The sequence below is a fragment of the Chrysochloris asiatica genome, unplaced genomic scaffold (genome assembly GCF_000296735.1).
Source record: "Chrysochloris asiatica unplaced genomic scaffold, ChrAsi1.0 scaffold00085, whole genome shotgun sequence".
NCBI lineage: Eukaryota > Metazoa > Chordata > Mammalia > Afrosoricida > Chrysochloridae > Chrysochloris > Chrysochloris asiatica.
In genome coordinates this window covers 1,375,839-1,397,497 of record NW_006408603.1, presented here as the reverse complement: position 1 = coordinate 1,397,497, position 21,659 = coordinate 1,375,839, and the positions used below count along the sequence as shown (strand labels likewise).

Genomic DNA, 21,659 nt, shown 5'->3' with positions numbered 1-21,659 from the left:
GGAGGTAGAAGAGAACTCAGACATCAGAGCTGAGAACACTGATCTAATCTAATCACTGTGGTGAAAGAGGAAATAAGAGCCCAGCGCATGATTTGTCCACAGTCTTATCTGCTGGTTAAGGAGAGACCCTAATTGTTGTTAGGTGCCCTGGAGTCAGTTCTGACTCATAGAGACCCCTATGTGCGCACAAGGAAACAATGCCAGTCCTGCACTTTGCCCTACTGTTGCTATATTTGAGCCCACTGTTGCAGCCACTCTTGTCAGTTAGTATCTTTGGGGGTCTTCCTCTTTTTTGCTGACCCTCCAATTTACCAAGCATGATATCCCTTTCCAGGGGCTGGTCCCTCATGATAATATGCCCAAAGTACCTGAGACTAAGTCTTGTCATCCTTGCTTCTAAGGAGCATTCTGGCTGTACTTTTTCTAAGACATTTGTTTCTTCTTCTGGCAGTTCATGGTTCCATGGTATTTCAATATTCTTTCCCAACACCTTACTTCATTCATATGCATCAATTCCTCTCAGGTCTTCCTTATTCACTGTCCAGCTTTCACATGCATATGAAGTGACTGGAAATATCATCTCTTGGGTAAAGTTCACTTTAGGCCTCAAAGTGACTGCCCTTTAACACTTTAAAGAGGTTTTGGCAGCAGATTTATGCAATGAAAAATGTTGATTTGACTGCCGAGTATAGAATCTTTGTGTGGCACTGTAGAATAAAGCACTGGACTGCAAGATCAACTTTAACCACAAAGGTGGTGGTTCAAACCCACCAGCCGCTCCTGGGAAAGCTTATACTAGGTCACTATGAGTGGGAACCAACTCAACAGCATTTAACAACAATATTCATGAGCACTGATTGTGGATTCAAGTAAAATGAAATCCTTGACAACTTCAATTTTCCCCTCATTTTATCATGATGTTGTTTATTGGTCCAATTTTGAAGGTTTCTTGTTTTCTTTACAGTGAGTTTTAATCCATATGGAAAGCTATATTCTTTGATCGTCATCATTAAGTGCTTCAGGTCCTCTTCACTTTCAGCAAACAAAGTTGTTATCATCTTCATATCACAGGTTGTTAATGAGCCTTCTTCCAATCTTGATGTCGTGTTCTTCTCAGAGTCCAGCTTCTAGGATTATTTGCTCAGCATAAAGATTGAATAAGTATGTTGAAAGGATACAACCTTGACACATACATTTCCTGATTTTAAACCACTAAGCAGTCCCTTGTTCTTTTGGTCTATGTTTAAGTTCCCCAAGAGTATACAAATAAGTATCCTGGAATGCCCACTCTTGCAATGTTATCCATAGTGTATTATAATTCATTTAACAAATGGATGCTTTTGCATAGTCAATAAAACAAGTGGGAACATCCTTCTGGTTTTCTCTGCTTTTAGCCAAGATCCATCTGACAACAGCAATGAAATTCTTCATTCCATGGCATCTTTTGAATCTGGCTTGAATTTTTTGGCAGCCCTGTAGATATACTGCTGCAGCCATTTGTGAATTATCATTAGAAAAAGTTTACGTGTGTGTAACATTAATGATATTGTTCAGTAATTTCTACAGTCTATATAGGGTCACCTTTCTTTGCAATGGGTACAAATGTGGATCTCTTCTTGTCTGTTGGCCAGGTGGCTGTCTTCCAAATTTCTTGACATAGAGTAGTGAGTGCTTCCAGTGCTGCATCAGTTTATGGAAATCTTAAGTTGGTATTCCTTTAATTCCTACAGCCTTATTTTTCACTATAGGAGCCCTGGCAACGTAATGGTTATGCGTTAGACTGCCAACTGTAAGGTCAGGAGTTCGAATCTACCAGCCACTCCTCAGGGCAAAGATTAGGTTTTCTGCTACCATAAAGATTTACAGCCTTGGAAACCATATACAGGGTCACTGTGAGTCTGAACTGATTCGACATCTCACCCTCACCACCACCACCCCCCACCACCACCACCAGTTTTTCAATAATGCCTTCAATGCAACTTGGACATCCTTTAATACCATTGGTTCTTGATCATATGCTACTTCCTGAAAACTTTACTTTTTGATAAAATAACTGTGTATTCCATCCATATGTTTTGATGCTTCTTGCATTGTTCAGTATTTTGCTCATGTTGTTGTTAAGTACCGTTGAGTCGATTCCGACCCATAGCGATCCCTGTATAGGGTTTTGAAGGAGCAACTGGTGAGTTTGAACCACCGACCTTGCAGTTCAAACAACTTTGCAGTCTGACGCGATAGTCCACAGCGCCACACCAGGACTCCTGTAGAATCCTCCAATATTTCAACTCAAAGCTTGAATTTTCTCTTCAGTTCTCTCAGCTTGAGAAATGATAGCATGTTCTTCACTTTTGGTTTTCTAACTCCAAGTCTTTGTAAATTTCATTATAATACTTGACTTTGTCTTCTCTAACTGCCCTTTGGATTTTTCTCTTTAGCTTTTACTTCGTCATTTCTTTCATTCATATTAGTTACTCTACATTCAAGAGCAAGTTTGAGAGTTTCTTCTGACATCCACTTTGGTTTTTATCTTTTTGCTTTCTTCATGTAGATATTCTTGATATCATCCCACAACTCTGGTTTTCAGTCATTAAACCTATTGTATTAATCCTATTCTTGAGATGGTATCTAAATTCAGGTGGGACATATACTCAAGGTCTTACTTTGGCTCACATGAAGTTGTTTTAAATTTTCTTCAGCTTCAGCCTAAATTTGCATATAAGCAACTGATGATCTTGCTGTTCTACAGTTGTCTTCTGTTTTTGTTCTGACTGATGATATTGAGCTTCTCCATTGTATCTTCCCACAGATGTAGTACACTTAGTTCCTGTGTATTTCATCTGGCAGGGTCCATGTGTATAGTAGCCATTTATGTTGCTGAAAAAGGTATTTGCAATGAAAATGTCATTGGTCTTGCAAAATTCTTATCATGTGATCTCCAGAGTCATTTCTACCACCAAGGCTGTATTTCCTAATTAAGTTTGTTTCTGACTTTTTGCATTCCAGTTACCAGTAAGTATCACTACATCTTGATTGCATATTTGATCAATTTCAAACTGAAGAAGCTGGTAAAATTTTCCTTCTTCTTCATCATTGGTTGTGGTGGCTGGGGTATAAATTTGGATAATACTTGTATTAACTGGTTTTCCTTGTAGGCATATCACAGACAGCATTTGTACTTCCAGATCTTAAATGTTCTTTCTGACAATGCATGTGACACCATTCTTCTAGAATTTGTCATTCCCAGCATAGTAATCCATGTGAGTGTCTGATTCAAAATGACCAACATCTGTCCATTTCAGCTCACTACTGAGTCCTGGTGTGGTACTGTATGATCAGCACTGGACTGGTAACCACAAGATTGGTGGTTTAAACCCACCAGCTGCTCCTTGGAAACCCTAAACAGGGTTGCTATAGATCAGAAGTAACATGACTACACTTAACAACAACAACAACAAATGCCTAGGATCTTTAGGCATTCCATTTGATTTCTGACAATTTCCAATTCTCCTAAATTCATACTTTCCATACTCCTCATTCCAATTATTAATGAATGTTTGCAGCTGTTTGCTCATCTTGAGTCATGGCGTATCAGCAAATGAAAGTCTTAAAAGATTTACTCCATCCATGTCATTATGGTCAATTCTACTTTAAGGAGGCAGCTCTTCTTCAGTAATATTTTGAGTGCCTTCCAACATTAGGGGCTCATGTTCTAGCATTATCAGACAATGTTTCCTGTTATTCATAATGTTTTCAGCATCTAAAGCCTCAGAAGTGGACTGCATATTCTTTCTTTCTAGTCTGTTCTTAGTCTAGAAACTCCACTGAAACCTGTCTACCATAGATGACCCAGCTGGTATTAGAAACACCAGTTTCCAGTCTTATAGTAAAACTTGGCACAGTACCACATACTGACAGGAGAAAGCATAATTAGGGATATATATGGAGTCCTGATGGTGCTGTAGGATAAGCACAGGATTACTACTAATTGCAAGGTCAGTAGTTCAAACCCACCAGCCACTACGTCAGAGAAAGATGAGGCTTTCTGCTCCCATAAAGATTTTCAGCCTTAGAAAACCTATACAGGGCCTGAGTCAGAGCTGACTTGATTGCAGTGGGTTTGGTTTTTTTAGTTATTTCAAAGACTAGCATAAATACCATGGAAGAATGTAAGTTCATTGTTTTGGACTAGTCATGACACTGTTCCTAAATATCCTTGGATATTTAACAGTTACCTGTAACTGAAAAATCATAAACAACTCTGTTTCTTTATGAAGTACAAGACACTTGAGGAAATCCTTTACCTCAGATTCCATCTAAACAAGGTGTTTTTAAAATATTAATTTTGTTGTTGTTGCTGAGAATATACACAGCAAAACATACATCAACTGTTTCCTTACTGTCCTCTAAGATTCCTATCTAATCTTTTGAGTTGCAATGTTCAAGGCAGACATTTTATAGTTAAGTTAAATTACTGTTTGGTTTTAAGAAGACTTCAGGGGTTATTTTTGGTTAAAGTTCAAAGATGATCTGAGGGCAACCGTTTCAGGGTTCATCCAACCTTCATGGCTCCAGGAAGTCTGGAGTCCTTGAAAATTTGAAATACTGTTCTGTAAATGCCTTCTTTTAATCAGGATCGTTCCATGGAAAACTCAGGTGTTTTTAATCTGGACTTCATGGCGAGGCATCAGAAACTCCATGAACTCCCTAAATTTACATGCCAAATTTACTTGTATGCCATAAGTTTATTTTTCTGGAAAGAAGGCTTCAAGATTTTATAAATTCTCCAAGGAGTTTAACCCAGGAAAGATAAGTACACATGATATGCAAACTCATGTCATGCGGGGCTAGTTCAGGGAGTTTTTCTAAGGGAAACAGCCCCACAGACCACTCTGATAGAGAATCCCAACCTCTGAAAAAGAGGATTCATTTGTTCTAAAACACTTTGGGACTATAGTAGTGGCTTCTAGTTAATCTACTTGAGGTTATTAATTTTCAGATATATTGCTGATATGATTATGTGATGCTACAGTCTTTGTAACTCCCATCAAATGACTGGTGACGATCCCTTTGGTGATCAACCCCACCAAAACACTGCAAATATAAGGTGCTTGTGGCCCTCCAAGGGGATTGGATAGCTTCCTAACAATGTAAATAGGTGTATGGCACCCTTGTGTGGGTGAGATCATGCAAATAAGGTGTATGGAACCCTAACAAGGGGATTGGTTAGTTTTGTCATCCCCCTCAGCTTATAAGAAGCCAACCCAGAGGCAGAAGGTGAGATCTCTACATCATCAAGAAGGAGTAGTCAGGAGTCAAATGTATCCTTTATATCCAAGATCATTGTACTAACTCACTCCAATCCAGGAGACAAAATTATGACACTGGAGATGGCTGAGAGACAGCGAGAAGCAGTGGCAAATAAATGGCGGCAGCAGAACTAAGAGACTAACACGAGACAGAATGGTGGGCTTCCTGGCCCACCGATGGAGAACATTGAGTGTCTTCAGGCAGAAGGCTTACTGGCAGAGTGGGCACTGGGTAGAGCTAAGTCTGCTGACCCATGCAGGTAGAGAGTCAAGTACCTTCAGGCTGAAACTTACTGGCAGAGTGGACTACCTCTGGGTACTTCACTGGCAGGGCTAAAAGAGCTTTGTAACATTTGCCCAAGCAGAGCAGAGGCCAAGGGGCCACTTGGCTAAAAGAGGCTGAGGATCAAACAGAGGTGGTTCCTGCAAGCACAGAAAAAAGACTGTCCTGATTAAATAACTGTATCCTGAGCTGTTTCTGATTCTGAATTGTAACCTGGTACTTCTGTAATAAGCCTCATAATCTTGAGTATTGTCTGTGAGTTCAGTGTAGCTATTGCAACAAATGACTAAATCCAGCAGAGAATGAAGGAGAGTGTGTGGGAGGGATGGTTGGTGTCAGAATTGGTAAAAAGGTTGGAGGGTGGAGGAATGTGTAACCTCTACCTCACAGGAATCAACGTTGGGTGGCTGATGCAGACAAAGACACTCTCTCCCTTGTGATGTTAGAGGAGGTCAGATGCTGCTCTCATGCCATTATTACAGAGTATAAAGTCTTTGTGACTGAGGCATGCTTTCAGCCACATTTATCCATCAGGAAAGTACAGCAACTTACCAAGACTCCGCAAAATTCTATTCACCCCACTGGGCTCAGACTCAGGAATTGTTTCCAAATACTGAAGGGCCCGGACCTCAAACAAACCTATGAGGAAAATTCATGTTGGTGAAATTGCCTAACATTGAAAACTCAAAGTAAATAAAACTTGGTGTTCATCTAATTGATCAACTTGGTATTTCCATGAGCAAAATAATATTACAAAATAAACTTGAGTAATTTACATTTTGAGCCCTTGTAACTATTACATTTTTTTTTGTTTATTCCTATTATTTTAAAAAAATTCAAGTGCTTTCTAAAAAGAAAGCAAGAACCTTCTGATGGAAACTGACCTTTCACTGCACTTTTCCGTAGTTCTCGGTCCTGGATGAATCCTGCAAACATCTGAGTTTCCATGAAGAGATCCAGGAAATGGCGCACGCTTCGGGAAGTATGGGACTTACGGAATGGCTCCCTTTGAAATACACGCTCCCCACGCTCAGTGACAGTCATGCTCAAAGAATAATGTCCCACCAGCTCCACAAAAAACCTGACAAATGCTTCTGACACCAGAGAGTTGAGTGTCACATCTGCAATAAGATGGGGGGGAGAGGAAAAAAAATATCCTCTAAATTCTTATCTGAAACATTGGCTCTGACTATGGAAAACATGACTAAGAAATAATACTGAGAATAAACCTAGGATTCCAAATTCCATTATCAGGAGATACATAAATGATTTATACAATTGACTTCATTTTCTTCTTACATATACTCTCATTAAATTATGCAGCCTGGCTTGCACATGTGTGATTTCATTGAAACTGCTCTTTCAAAGGCCAGCAGTAAGAACTAGCCAAATTTAATCAACTATTTTGATTCTTCTTTGCTGCATTGGTGCTGACCACCTTCTCACACTTCCTGTCTCCTACAACTTCTGCTCTCCTGGCTTTATGACCAAGCATTTGCTTTTCTGTTGCTTCTTCTTCCTTCTCCTGAGATGATCCTCAGATAACTTTTCTTCAATACTTCCTTCCTTAAAGAGTCAGCTAACACAGATATAAAGGTTTTCTATGTTGATTCCCCACTTCAAATTTCTGGTGCTGACATGTCATCAAAATTCCTTTTTTATATTTCCAATCTGCCTATGGGCCAACAATCATTTGGTTGTCCCAGTAGCACCTTAAAATCCATTTGTTTGTAAGTCACCATATCAGATCATGTTTCAAATTTTACAGAATATACATTCATTAGATAACAACACAGCTAAAACAACACATATATTTTGCCACCAAATCAGTTTCCCTTTAAACTTTCCCATTTCACATAGCACTCAATTAGGAGAACTGCACAGCTGATTAATGTAACGGCTGTCAATAAGTTATTCACCTGCAACCTATAAAAAGTTGAACTGGCAAAAGCTACTTGATTGATGTGTTTGCAACAACAACAAAATTCGTAGCTCCTGAGGCTGCTTATGTACAGCAACACACCTCATGAGATTTGGTTCCTTGGATTGGAGGTACAGGGTCATGGTTTCATGGGCCATTACAGTTAATTAGACAATTAAACAGCATGTTCAGGCTTCTGTTCTACCTCCAAGTTCACTGTGTAGTGCCTGGGGTCTTAAAAGCTTGCAAGTGGCCATCCAAGGTACAACAATTGCTATCTATTCATCTGGAGCAATAGCAGAAGGAGAGTCAGAAATCGGAGGAGGACATGGAATATGTGGCTATACTGCTTCCATGAACAACTATCTACTTTGCCATGAGTCCAAAAGAGACAGCTGGTACCTAGGTACCATTACTGAACATTTTGACCTATTGAAGAATCTATACAAGAATCCTAATCAAAAGGGGAAAAATGCAGCACAAAATTTCAAATTCTCATAGAATCCAAATTTTCTGTGGGTATGGAGGTTAGAAGAGTCCCTGAAACTATTGCCCTAATTAAAAAAAAAATCCTTAAAAATATCCCCTAAAGTCATCTGAACTAATAAAGAATGGCGGCCTTCAGCATTGTGCCCTTTAAGATCTATCTGAGCTCTAGTAGCATAGTGGTTACGAATTGGGCTGTGAACCGCAAGGTCAGCAGTTCGAAACTACCAGCTGTTCCACAGGAGAAAGATGAGGCTTTCTGCTCCCGTAAAGATTTACAGCCTCGGAAACCCTGTACAGGGTCACATAACAACAACAATATGGAATCAAATTGATATAAGCAATTAGAAGGATAAGATCCAAAGCTTAGTGGGCAATGAATGTATGTTAATGGGGGAGGAACAACTCAGAAAAGGGGGATGAGAATGGTGGCACAACTCAAAGAATGCAATCAATATCACTGAATTGTACATGTAGAAACTGATTAATTGATGTATGTTTTGCTGTGTGTATTCTCAACAACAAAATAATTTAAAAAAAAAAAAAAAGACAAGCACAAACTATTTTTAAAAATGGGCAAAGGAACTGAGTAGATATTTTTCTAAAAATAAATAAAGATATGCAAATGGCCAATAAGGCAAAATGAACATAAAAATATGTTCATTAGTTCAGCGTAGTCAATTATTTAACATGATTTTTCTATCCATAGTCTTTGTTAACTCCCAAGAAACAACTTTTTCCTGAGGTGTCTGGGTAAGAGAAGGTAGGTGTGGCATAAGTCATAGACTGAACTGTGTCCTTCCAAAATATGTACCAACTTGGCTGCATCATGATTCTCAGTGGTTTGGAAGTTATGTAATGATGTAATGTAGCAGTTATGTGATGATCCCCCGATGTGATTTGATATTATAAACCAATAAGAGGATTAAGGGTGGGCTGCAATATCCTTAATCCCATCGCAACCCTGATGCAATGTAAGGGAATTTTCCAGGGGTATGGCCTACAACATATTTTATCTCAAAAGAGATAAAAGGAAACAGAAGTAGTTCTGATATGGGGATGTCACCCATGTGGTGCTGTGGGTTAATGGACTGGACTGTAAAATTGGGTTGATCTGCAAGGTTGACAGTTCAAGCTCACCAGCTGCTTCTCAGAAACCCTATACAAGGTTGCTGTGAGTTGGAATCGACTTAACCGCAGTAAACAACAACAAAAACAAGCCCTTAAATAATTTACTTCCCCTCTACCTTCATCCCTCTGTAACCATTATGAAATGTTTCATTTAGAAAGATAATATTTTCTTAACTTTTTACAATGCTAAACTTATATACAATATTAGTTCTTCTGTAATTTAACAATTTCACTCAGCAAATCATCTTCCAGGTCATTCATGTTGTGAGTGTTTTGGAGATTCAACCTTATTTTTCAATGGTGCTTAATATTTCATTGTGTATACACTAAATTTTGTTTAACCATTCTTCTGACGGTGGGCATTAGGCTGTCTCCATTTTTTTTGCTACTGTAAATAATGCTGCAGTTAACATGGGTGTGCATCTATCTACTTGTATCACAGCTCTTATTTTTTGAGGATATATACCAAGTAGAATGATTGCTGAATCATACGGTATTTCTCTTTCCAACTTTTTGAAAAAGCATACTGCTTTCCATAGTGAGCACACATTCACAGTCCCACCAGCAGTTTAAGAGAGTCCCAGTCTCCTGAACCCTTGCCAGCATTTGTTGCTTTCTGTTTGTTTTTAACTTAGGTTTTAACGATATCTCATTGTTGTTTTGATTCACAGCTTTCTAATGGCTAAAGACTGAACATATCTTGATGTTTTTTGGTCGCCTTAAGGTCTTCTTTGGTAAAGTGTCTGTTCACAGTCTTTGCCCATTTTTAATTGGATTTAATCGTCTTCTTGTTGAGGCACAAAAGTGTTCTATAAATTATGAAGAGTAGTCCTTTGTCGGATACGTCTTTGTCAAACATTTTTTTCCCAGTCTGTGGGTTCACTTTTTACTCTTTTGGTGAAATCCTTTGATGTACATAAAGTGTCTAAATTTGAGGAGGTCTCAGTCATCTATTTCATCTTGAGTGTTTTCACTTATTTTTGGTAGGATTATTTATGCCATGTATTAGAGCCCCTAGGTTTGTCCCTGTTTTTTTCATTGATGATCTGTATAGTTCTAGGCTTTACATTTAACGTCTTTAATCCACGTTGAGTTCATTTTTGTAAATTGTGTGTGATATGGGTCTTGTTTCATTTTTCTGCAAATGGACTTCCAATTTTGCTAGCAACACTTGAAGAAACTATCACTTTCCCAATAGAATGCGCTTTGGCCCTTTGTTGAATATCAACTGACTGTAGGTAGACAGATTTACTTCTGGGAATTCAATTCTGCTCCATTCATCTATGTGTCTTTCATAATACTAGTGGTGGTGGTGGTTATGTGCTGTGGAGTCGGTTCCAACTCATAGTGACCCTGTACAGGGTTTCTGAGGCTGTAAATCTTTACAGGAACAGAAAACCTCATCTTTCTTCCACAAAACAGCTGGTAGTTTTGAACTGCTGACCCTGAGGGTTAGCAGCCTGTTTCATAATCACTACACTACCAGAGCTCCTATATTGATTACTGTGGCTGTGTGGTAGGTTTTGAGATCAGGAAGTGAGAGGCCTCCCACTTTGTTCTTTTTAAATAATGCTTTGCTATCTGAGATCTTTTACCTTTCCATATAAAATTAGTGGTAAGTTTTTCCATCTCTTAAGAATGGTGTTGGAATCTGGATTGGTATTACATTATATTTATAGATTTCACTGGGCAGTGTTGATATTTTCACAATGTTAACTCTTCCTACTCATGAGCAGCGTATATTCCTTAATTTCTGCAGGTCTTTTCCCACTTACAGAGTAGTGCTTTGTAATTTTCTTTTTAAGTACCTCACCTTTTAGGGGGCTATTGTGAATGGTATTGTTTTCCTGATTTCCTTTTCAGAGCTCTAGTTATTAATGTATAGGAATCCAACTCATTTTTTGCATGTTGATCCTGTATCCTGACAGTTTTCTGGATCTATCTATGAGTTCCAATAATTTTGTGGAATCTTTGGGATTTTCTAAGCATAGGATCATATCATCGACAACTAGAGTTTTACTTCTTTGCCAATTTGGAAGCCTTTATTCCCTTTGTTGCCTTATAACTCTAGCAAAGACTTCCAGCACAATATTGAGTAGGACTAGTGATAAAGAGCATCCTTGTCTGGTTCCCATTCCCAAAAATGACTTCAGTTTCTCACAGTTGAGAGTGATGCTGGCTGTTGGTTTTATAATATATGCCCATCATTATGTTGAAGAATTGATCTTTTGTTCATATTTTTTCAATTTTTAAAATCAGGAATAAGTATTGGATTTTGCCAAATGCCTTTTCTACATCAACTGATATAACCATGTGATTCTTTTCCCCTTTGTTTTATTTGTGTGATGGATTACACTGATTGTTTTTCTAATAATATAACATTCCTGAATACCTAGTATGAATCCCATTTGGGCATGATGTACTATTTATTTGATATATTGTTGGATTCTATTGGATAAGATTTTGTTGAGAATGTCTGCATCTATGTTCATGAGGAATATTGGTCTACAATTTTCTTTCTTAGTGATGTATTTGCCTGGTTTGGGTATTAAGAGTTATGTTTGCTTCATCCCATCAATTTGGAAGTTTTTCCATTCTTTTTAAAATATGGAATAGTTAGAGTAGAATTAGTGTTAGCTATTCTCTGAATGTTTGGTAGAATTTACCAGTAAAGCCATCTGGGCCTAGTTGGGAGTTTTTAAAAAATAACTCAATCGATTTATTCTCTTGTTCTAACCTATTCAGGTTTTTGACTACAGTCTATGTAAATTAAATAACTAGACATATGTTCATTTCTTCTGGCTTTTCAAATTTATAGGAGTTTAGTTCTTCATAGCATTCTGTTGTTGATGTTTTTTTTTAAACTCTTACTGTAAATTGAGTTAAGGAAAGATCAATTGTTGGAGATGTTGGGTTAAGGCATTGACTTTGGTTCTTTCTTCATTGAGGATGTGTGCATTTATTGATACAAACTGCCCTGTAAGCATTGCATTCTTTTGCTGTGTTTTCATTGTCATTTTAATTAATTTATTTTTTATTGTGAACTGACTGATAGTTTACATGGGAGAACACTGGCTTTACACCATCGTTTCATTGCAATGATTACAATCTCCTCCATGCATCATCATTCAAAAGTATTTGTTTCCATTCCCTGTTTTTTTTTTTGTTTTTGTTTTTTTTTTTTGGTGTGTGTGTGTGTGTGTGTGTGTGCACAGAAACACTTGGGAATATACAATGATTTAAACAACCAAAGGTCATATTCTACAAGCCTGACTTCTGGTCGTCAGCACTCAGTCTCTCTCTTTCCATGAACCTAGAGTCCTCAGCTATTCCCTCTCTCCATATCCTCATCTCTGCCGCAATCTCTGGTGTCATGTGCCTGCTTCTCTGGCTAGGGTCCCGCACTCTGCTTGTGCTCTTCTCCCATGATGGTCTTAGGATACTCTGTTTTTGCACTGTAAGATTGACTCCTCCCCTGTGTTTGTTACAAAGCTTCTACCTTTGCAGTTGTGACAGTCGCAATTAGTCATAATAACAATTACTCACTATTGAATCATAAGAATATTATCCCCGTCTCTTTTTACCAGACCCATCTAGACAAGATGAATATTATTCAGTTGGAACTCTAACTTCCCCCGCACACTCTGGAACTAAACTCCCTCTTGAAAACTTCTAAGCCAGTCACTTCATGCCTTTATCACCCCCTCATTTTGTGGCACTGTGGGTTAATGCACCAAACTGCAAAGCCGATTGAACTGCAAGGTCAGTGGTTCAAGCTCACCAGCTGCTCCTCGGAAACCCTATACAGGGTCGCTATAGGTCAGAACTGACTCAAAGGTGCTTAACAACAACAACAACATTTTAGGTAGCCAATGTCTAAGTTGTCCATCCCTCTCTACCCTGTATACAGAGGGGATCGGATTGATACTTGATATGAAGATTCCTTCCCTCTCTGTTGGTATTTTGAGCTACTATCTCCATGAGTATAGGTCAAGTTCATAAAATTGTAGCAATTTACTCTTGTTTCCTTTATAAAAAAAAATTTTTTTTTTTTTAAATCTTCCTCTAGTCGAGTTCTGATTATCAAGCCATTGAGGCTAGGTCAAATGGGTACTATCCTCAAGTTTGGGTGTTCTTGTGTGTCTCCCCTCACTTCATATCAGCTGGATGCTTCACTCTCAGCTCAAGCCCTCCATGGCTATGTCCTTGTTCATGGGCTCAGGAGTCCCCAGGTCTCACCACACTTTGGACCAACCAGCCCTTACTCTTCTCTCTCTCATCTCCAGGTCAATGTGGTTGAACTCAGCCCATTTCTTCATTGCTGCCTTTCCCCCTCTTCCACTCACCAACAGACCAGTGTAGTTGCCAGCAAGCTTACATGCCTGCTCGTGTGTTCCCTTTAAGTTTCAGTCTTGGAGGGGGGTTTATCCTGAAGGGACCTGATTGCTTGCCTTGATGGTTTCCCGGTGAATAACTTGCTTATTCTTGTAGTAGCCAATCATCCTGCCATTATTGTTTGGGGTTTTTCCTGCTGATCTTTCTTTGAAGATGTATCTTCTGATGCTCTAGCTGTTCCAGGCTGGTCTGCTTGTCCTTTCTAGTGGGAATGTCCCACCTCAGAAGGTTCTGGATGGGGCTCAGGATTCCACCTAAGGTCCTATACACTCTAAAGGTGTCACAAGAAACCTATTTTACTGGGCATTCATTTTCATTTGACTTCAGAATTTTTTAAATTTCATTTTTTATTTGATTAAGTAGCTTTTAAGCAGGGTGTTGTTCAATTTCCATGTATTTGATTTTTCCCCTTGACCTTCCTATTGCTGATTTTTAATTTTATAGCATTTTGATTTGAAAAGATTATTTGTAGTATTTTTATGTTTTTAAATGTACTGAGGTTTGCTTTGTGGTCTAACATATTGTCTGTTCTGGAGTAAGTTTCATGTGCACTGGAAAAGAATATATATTTTACTGTTGTTGGGTTAAGTACTCTGTATCTGTCTATATAGGTCAAGTAGGTTGATTATACTGTTTAGTTCTTCTGTGTCTTTGTTGAATTTTTTTCTAGTTGTTCTTTTCTTCATAAAAAATGGTATATTAAAATCTCCTATAACTGTAAACTTGTCTATTTCTTCAGTTCTATTAGAGTTTGACATATATTTTAAGGTTCTTTCATTGAGGGCACAGATACTTATTATGGTTATAAATATCTGCAATCCACAATAAACACTCATAGAAGCAGCAGAAAAGAAATAAAATGACGTATTACACTATTATAAATCTGCTGCACAAGACTTATTTAAAGTGTTGAAGAGCAAAGATGTCAGTTTGAGGACTAAGGTGCGCCTCATCCAAGCTATGGTATTTTCAGCAGCCTCATATGCATATGAAAGTTAGAAAATGAGTAAGGAAGACTGTAGAAGAATTGATGCATTTGAGTTATGATGATGGAGGATAATATTAAAAGTATGGACTGCCAAAAGAATAAACAAATTTGTTTTGGAAGAAAGTACAGACAGAATGCTCTCATACTTCAGACATGTTATCAAGAGGGACCAGTTCTTCAAGAAGGACATTATGCTTGGTGAAGTGGAGGGTCAACAAAACAAAGGAAGAACTCCCAACAAGATGAATTGGCACAGTGGTAGCAGCAATGGGCTCAAGCATAGCAACAATTGTGAGGAAGGCACAGGAAGATGCAGTGTTTCATTTTGTTGTGCAAAGGGTTGCCATGAGTCAGCGCCAACTTAAAGGCACCTAACAATACTTAAAGAGCAAAGACTAAGGTATACTTGACCCAAACTGGTAATTTCAACAGCCTCATATACATGTGAAAGTTGGACAATGAATAAGGAAGACCATAGGAGAATTGTGATGTTGGAGAAGAATATTGAAGGTACCATGGACTTCCAGAAGAACAAACAGGTCTGTGTTAGAAAAAGCATTGCTGGAGTGCTCCTTAGAAGTCTGGATGGTGAGATTTTGTCTTTCATACTTTGGACAAGTTATCAGGAGGGACCAGTCTCTGAAGAAAGATATCATGCTTTGTAAAGTGGTGGATAAGTGAAAAAGATAAAGACCTCCAATAAGATGGATTGGCACAGTGGCCAACAGCAGTGAGCTCAAGTGTAACAACAATTGTGAGGATGGTACCGGACTGGGCAGTGTTTCATTCTGTTTTGCACAGGGCTGCTATTAGTTGGAACAAACTTGACAGCACCTAACAACAACAACAACAATTTAAAGCCAGGGGAGCAGAGTGGTTCAATAAAGTAAGTACTGGCCTGTTAACCCAATGTCAGTGGTTCGAGTCTACCAGCACTCTGTAGGAGAAACACAAGGCTTTCCACTTCTATAAAAATTCGCAGCCTAGGAAATCCTATACTGGGTCTTTGTGAGTCGGAACTGACTCCAGGGCACTTAACAACAACAACATTAAAGCTATGGAACTAGATGAGATAGCAGGAAGGTGAGTATCGATAGAAAAGAACAGAAATTTAAGGATTGAGCCCTGGGTTGGCTGGGATTAGTGTAGTGTCCAACATCTTGAGATTAGGAAGATAAGAAGGACCTAGTAAAGGAGACTGAAAGAGACCACTTTTGACACAGGAGAAAACACTACCAGGGTATAGTATTATAGAACCCAAGGCAGAGAACTTATTTCCTGAAAGAAAGACTACACATTTATCTCTAATGATATATAGTGATAGAGTAAGGTGAAGACTGAGAATTTGCCACTGGATTTGACAATAAGAAGTTTTGAAGATCTTAATAATAGCAGAATAACTGGAAAGTGAGAAGAAAGCCTGATGGGAAAGGATACAAGGGAGAACTGGAATGCCATTCAATTGATTCTAAAACATAAATGCAAGTGCACAGGCCAGGCATAACTAAGACACTCTTGAAAAATAAGAACAAGATTGAAGGAATTGCTCTACCAGATATCAAGATTTATTGAAAGTCATAGTAATTAACATAGTTTGGTTTTAATGCTGGAATAAACAAATAGAGGAAAGAACAGAGAATCCACATGCATATGGAAGCTTGATTTGTGTCAGAGCTGGCATTATACATCAGTGGAACAGAATGAACTATTCAGTAAATGACTATAGGGCAATTTGCTTTCTACCAAGGTACATCAATCAAGGTACAAAATACCATGGCCTGACCCAAGCCATGGTATTTTCAATAACCTCATATGCATGCGAAAGCTGGACAGTGAATAAGGAAGACTGTAGAAGATTTGATGCTCTTGAGTTATGGTGTTGGAGGATAATATTGAAAGTGCCATGGGCTGCCAAAAGAACCAATAGATCCATTTTGGAAGAAGTGCAGCCACAGTGTTCCTTGGAGGCCAAGATGGCCAAACTTCGTCTCTCATACTTCAGACACATTGTCAGGAGGGACCAGTTGCTGGAGAAGGATATCATGTTTGGTAAGGTGGAGGAACAGAGAAAGAGAGGAAGACCCCCAATGAGATGGATTGGCCAAGTGGCAGCATTGATGGACTCAAGCATGTCAACAGCACTACTGTTAGCCCAGGATCGAGCACTGTTTCGTTCTGAGGTACGTAAGGTCACTATGAGTTGGTACTGACTCGATAGTACTAATAACAACAACAACAACAAGGTACATCAAAAAGTTTGTGGAAATTCTTCATTATCTTCCAATTCCATTTTCCATGAAGCCCCTCATATATTAAAAGAAATTAAGAAGCATCCCTATACCACTAAATACACAAAATAAATTCTAGTGAATTAAAGACTGTAATGTTAAAAGAAAAACTTAAAACTTTTAGAAAATAGTATTTTATATCCTTGTGACACTGATGAAGTTTTAAAATATGGCACAGAGTACAAACCATAAAGGAAAAGATTAATTAACTTGACTATTAAAACTTAAAACTATTGTTCATAAAGGGACACAAGCTACAAACTTGGTGAAGTCTCCATTGATAAAATATAATGGAATTAAAAATAGTATCTAGAGTTTATAAAGAAATGCAAAAAATTAGTTTTTTGTGTTAACTGAAAAAGATGAATAAACCTATAGAAAAATGGAGGATAGGTCTGAGCAGTTATTTCATATCAAGAAATATTTAAGGTCCATAAATATGTAAGGTAATGCAATTCATCAGAATCAGAACTATGTAAATTAAAACCACAATGAGACATCCATTTGGCAAAAATATTGAAGTCTGGCAATATTAAGTGTTGCTAAGAATGTGTAAATTACTTCAACTATTTGAAAACAATTTTTCGTTGTTGTTTCTGTTAGATGCCATCAATAACTTCCAACTCAGTATGCTTTATACAATGGAATGAAACACTGCTGTATTCTGCACCAACCTCACAATTGCTGTAGCACTGGAGCCCATTGTTGCTGCCACTGTGCCAATCTATCTCACTGGGGCTCTTCCTCTTTTTCACTGACCCTTCACTTTACCAAGCATGATATCCTTCTGCAGGGACTGGTCCCTCTTATTATGTCCAAAGTATGGTTTCTAAGGAGTATTCTGGTTGTACTTCTTCCAAAACAGATTTGTTTGTTCTTCTGGCAGTCCATGATAGTTTTAATATTTTTCTCCAGTACCATAACTCAAATGTATCAACTCTTCTATGGTCTTCCATATTATTCATTGTCCAATTTTCACAAGCATATGAGGTTGTTGAAAATATCATGGCTTGGGTCAGGTGTACCTCTGTCCTCAAACTGACATCTTTGCTCTTCAACACATTAAACAGGTCTTGTGCAGCAGATTTGCCTAGTGTAATATATCGTTTGATTTCTTGACTGCTGCCTCCGTGAGTGTTGATTATGGATCTAAGCAAAATGAAATATTTGACAACTTCAATCTTTTCTCTATTTATCATGATGTCATTTTTTGATCTAGTAGTGAGGAATTTTGTGGGGTTTTTTACATTGAGGTACAGACCATACCTAAGGCTGTGGTCTTTGATCTTCATCAGCGTTTTAAGTCCTCTTCACTTACAGCAAGCAAGGTTGTATCATCTGTATTTCACAGGTTATTAATGAGTCTTCTTCCAATCCTGATGCCATGTTCTTCTTCATATAATCCAGTTTTAAGTAGCACCTTGTATGTGTATCACTGTAACCCAAAACTGCTCTCTGAGCCACAAATTCATGTATATAACTATCTACTTGACATTTCCAGTTGGATGTCTGCTAGGTATTAGACATTCAATAAGTATTTCAAACTTAATACAAAAAAACAAACTTTTAATTGTCTTTCTTAACCTGCTCCATCCCTATGTTCCCATCAGTAAATAGCTTTAATTTTCTAAACTGTAAAATAAGGATTAAATCCTGACACCTGTTTCATAAGTATAATACAAAGATAAAATAGTATGTATGTTAAAAGCTTAGCACAATGCCTGGTGTAAAGTAAGTACCCAATAAACATTATTAGTCACCCATTTATTTAACAAATATTGTTACGATTTAAATTGTTGTTGTTGTTATGTGCCGTGGAGTCGGTTCTGACTCACAGCAACCCTGTACAGGGTTTCCGAGGCTATAAACCTTTACGAGAACAGAAAGCCTCATCTTTCTCCCTCAGAACAGCTGGTAGTTTCGAACTGCTTTAAATTATGCCCCCCAAAATATGTATGTGTTGTAAAACCTCATTTCCATCCCTGTGCTTATAGTCCCATTTGGGAATGGGTTGTCTTCGTTTTGTTAAAGAGGCAGAATTAATGTTGGTTGTGTTTGGAGTCAATCTCTTTTAAGATATAAAAATATTAAACAAAAGCACAAAGGAGAGATGGGGGAAGAGACATGGCAAGACACCTGGAGATCTCCCAAGAGCAGAAACTCAGAACAGACCTCTCCCAGAGTTAAGAGAGAGAGAAAGCGTTTTCCAAGAGCTGGCATTCTAAATTTGAACTTTAAGTGTACTAAACTGTGGGGAAAAAAATTTCTGTTTATGAAACCTACCCACTCATGATATTTCTGGATAACTAAGACAAACACTGGAGTCCTGACATGACACTGTAGGATAAGCACACTTATAGGAATTGGTGTTGTTAAGTGTAGGATGTATACTGTAGGAATTGTTGTTGTTAAAGTGCCATTGAGTCCGTTTCAACTCTTAGTGACCCTGTATAGAGTTTCTGAGGAGGAGTTAGTGGGTTTGAACCACCGACCTGTGGTTAGCAGTCCAGTGCTGATCCCATAGCGCCATACCAGGAGTTCATCTGGAGGAATGTTGTTGTTAAGTGCCATCGAGTCAGTTCTGACTCACAGCGACCCTGTCTAGGCTTTCTGAGGAGCAGCTGGTGTATTTGAACCACTGACCTTGCAATTCAAACTGATCTGAGGTCTAGTGCATTATCCTTCAGTGCCACAGCTGGACCCCATCTGCAGGAATGGTGGTAGTGTGCCATGGAGTCAGTTCCGACTCGCAGTGACCCTGCACCTGGTTTGCGAGGCTGTAACCTTTATAGAAACAGAAAGCCTAATCTTTCTCCCATGGAACGGCTGGTAGTTTCAAACTGCTGACCTTGAGGTTAGCAGCCCGACTCATAACCACTACTACCAGAGCTCCTTTCTGGAGGAATAACAGTCCATAAATGAAAGATAATACTTGTTCTCTTTTCAAAGGTTCTGATATAAAAGAGGGTCTGGCATATCTGAAGATCAGCAAGGAAGTTGATTATATTACTTCCAAGACAGTGGCAAACTAACATGTCTTTCTTATATTAAAAAAAAAACACTTAGCAGGATGATGAGCATCTTGTAAATATTTACCACTCGGACCTTAAGTCCTTCGAGCTCACTGTTTCATACCATGTGAAAAATTCTGCTCCTGAGTCAAGATTTCATTTCGTTCTTCCAAAATCTGTATAAGGGCAGCTTGGAGTTTAGGTGGTAGAATTTCATCCTCATCAGATACCTTCAAAGAAGAAATGGAAATTTTACATGAGTTTTCAGGAAGAACATCTCAACCATGAACTAAATATAAATAGTTCCCCAAATTCCAAGATGGCTTTGTATATTTTTTGGCTTAAAAAGATCAGACTGAAGTTTCCTTCCCTATGTTGAGCAAAGTACATGATATTTATGGTTATATATCTTAACCATAAATATGAAGAATTAATAATATACTTTATAAACTGTTTCTCCAAGTATCTCTCATCAATAAGTCTCATGTTACAAAGATCATCCCAAATAAATAGTGTTTCAAATGTGATGAGCTGATTTTTAAAAAGATAAAGTCCTAGAGAACATTGTTTTCACCTGTTTCAGAGCTTATAAACTATATTCAGGTGATGTAGCTGCGCTAAGAACTTTTGTAACTAGGGCTTCAAACCTGAGGTTCATGCTAGTTCAGTGTGACCTCCTGCTGAGAATTTAACTCTCCACTCCAGGTACACTGGATCAGAATCTATGGTTTAACAAGATCCCTCCCCAGGTGATTTATCTGTGGTGGCAATGCAAATTCTCAGTAGCGGGGCCAAACCCCCTTCCACTTCAATATCTAGGATTAATTACTTTTATCTTTTTTTGTCCCCATTGACTATTATTACCATTTCTAAATGTTAAATTGCTTATATCTGTCTCCTACCCAGGACTAGACTAAAAATAGACATGAGGGCTCAAACTGTTTCTAACACATCTTTAGATTCCCACTGCCTAACAGAGTATCTAGAAATAATAGGTGTTCAATACATGCTTGTTACACTTAATAAAATTAGAAGCTTATAAGTCATCCTATCTGGATTTGAAGGGAGGGTCTCATTTTCTGAGAATAGCATTTACTGTTTCCTCCTTCCTTCTTTGGAATAGACAGCTAGAAACCAAAGACAGAATATTCAGGTCAGTCTTGTATGATGGGCCACAGTGTCAATTCAAGTATATTTGGAAGCCAAGAGTCTTGCCTGAGTCATCTTCTCTAAGTACTTTCATGTATTTTCTGGCCAATTATCCCCAAACATTCTGTAATCTCCTCATTTGTCACTCACCTCCTGTAAGAACTTGTCTGCACAGAGGTCAACTATCAGCACCTATGGGATAAAGGAAACAGGCAAGTTAAACCAGAGACATTCACAGAGAAATAGCTAAAGCACTGCTAGAGTAGGAGAGATGTTTAAAATTAACTCAAAGAGGAAGTGGGTGGGCGTGGATGAGGGAGGAGGAGAAGGAGCATTGATGAGGGAAGACTATAAGGTGGGAACAGAGGCACAGGAAGAGAAGTGAGTGAATGAACCATACCAAACCTATTGCCTTCAAGTTGGTTCCAACTCATGGCGACCCCATGTATTACTGTGTAGCACTGCTCCAGAAGGCTTTCTTGGCTGTAACCTTTACGTGGCACTGTAGGGTAAGCACTGAACTGCTAACCACATGGTCGGCAGTTCAAACCCACTACCCTCTCCATGTTAGAGTGAAGAGACATTCTGTTCCAGTAAAGATTTATAGCCTTGGAAATCCTATACAGAGATGCTATGAGTTGTAATCAATTCAATGGCAGTGGATTTGGTGTTAACTTTTATGGAAACACATCACCAGGTCT

The 21,659-nt window shown here is 38.4% G+C and overlaps 1 protein-coding gene across 2 annotated transcripts in view; it reads right to left on the bottom strand.

The window, feature by feature from the left end:
• Nucleotides 1-21,659, bottom strand: part of DENND2C (DENN/MADD domain containing 2C) — a 65,433-nt gene that overhangs the window by 209 nt on the left and 43,565 nt on the right. For both annotated transcript variants that reach the window (XM_006865881.1, XM_006865882.1), the window contains 4 exons: nucleotides 21,109-21,150; nucleotides 19,934-20,039; nucleotides 6,474-6,710; nucleotides 6,142-6,228 (listed from right to left, as the gene is read on the bottom strand). In XM_006865881.1, the coding sequence (XP_006865943.1) occupies nucleotides 6,142-6,228; nucleotides 6,474-6,710; nucleotides 19,934-20,039; nucleotides 21,109-21,150 (472 nt within the window). The remainder of the gene's footprint in view (nucleotides 1-6,141; nucleotides 6,229-6,473; nucleotides 6,711-19,933; nucleotides 20,040-21,108; nucleotides 21,151-21,659) is intronic.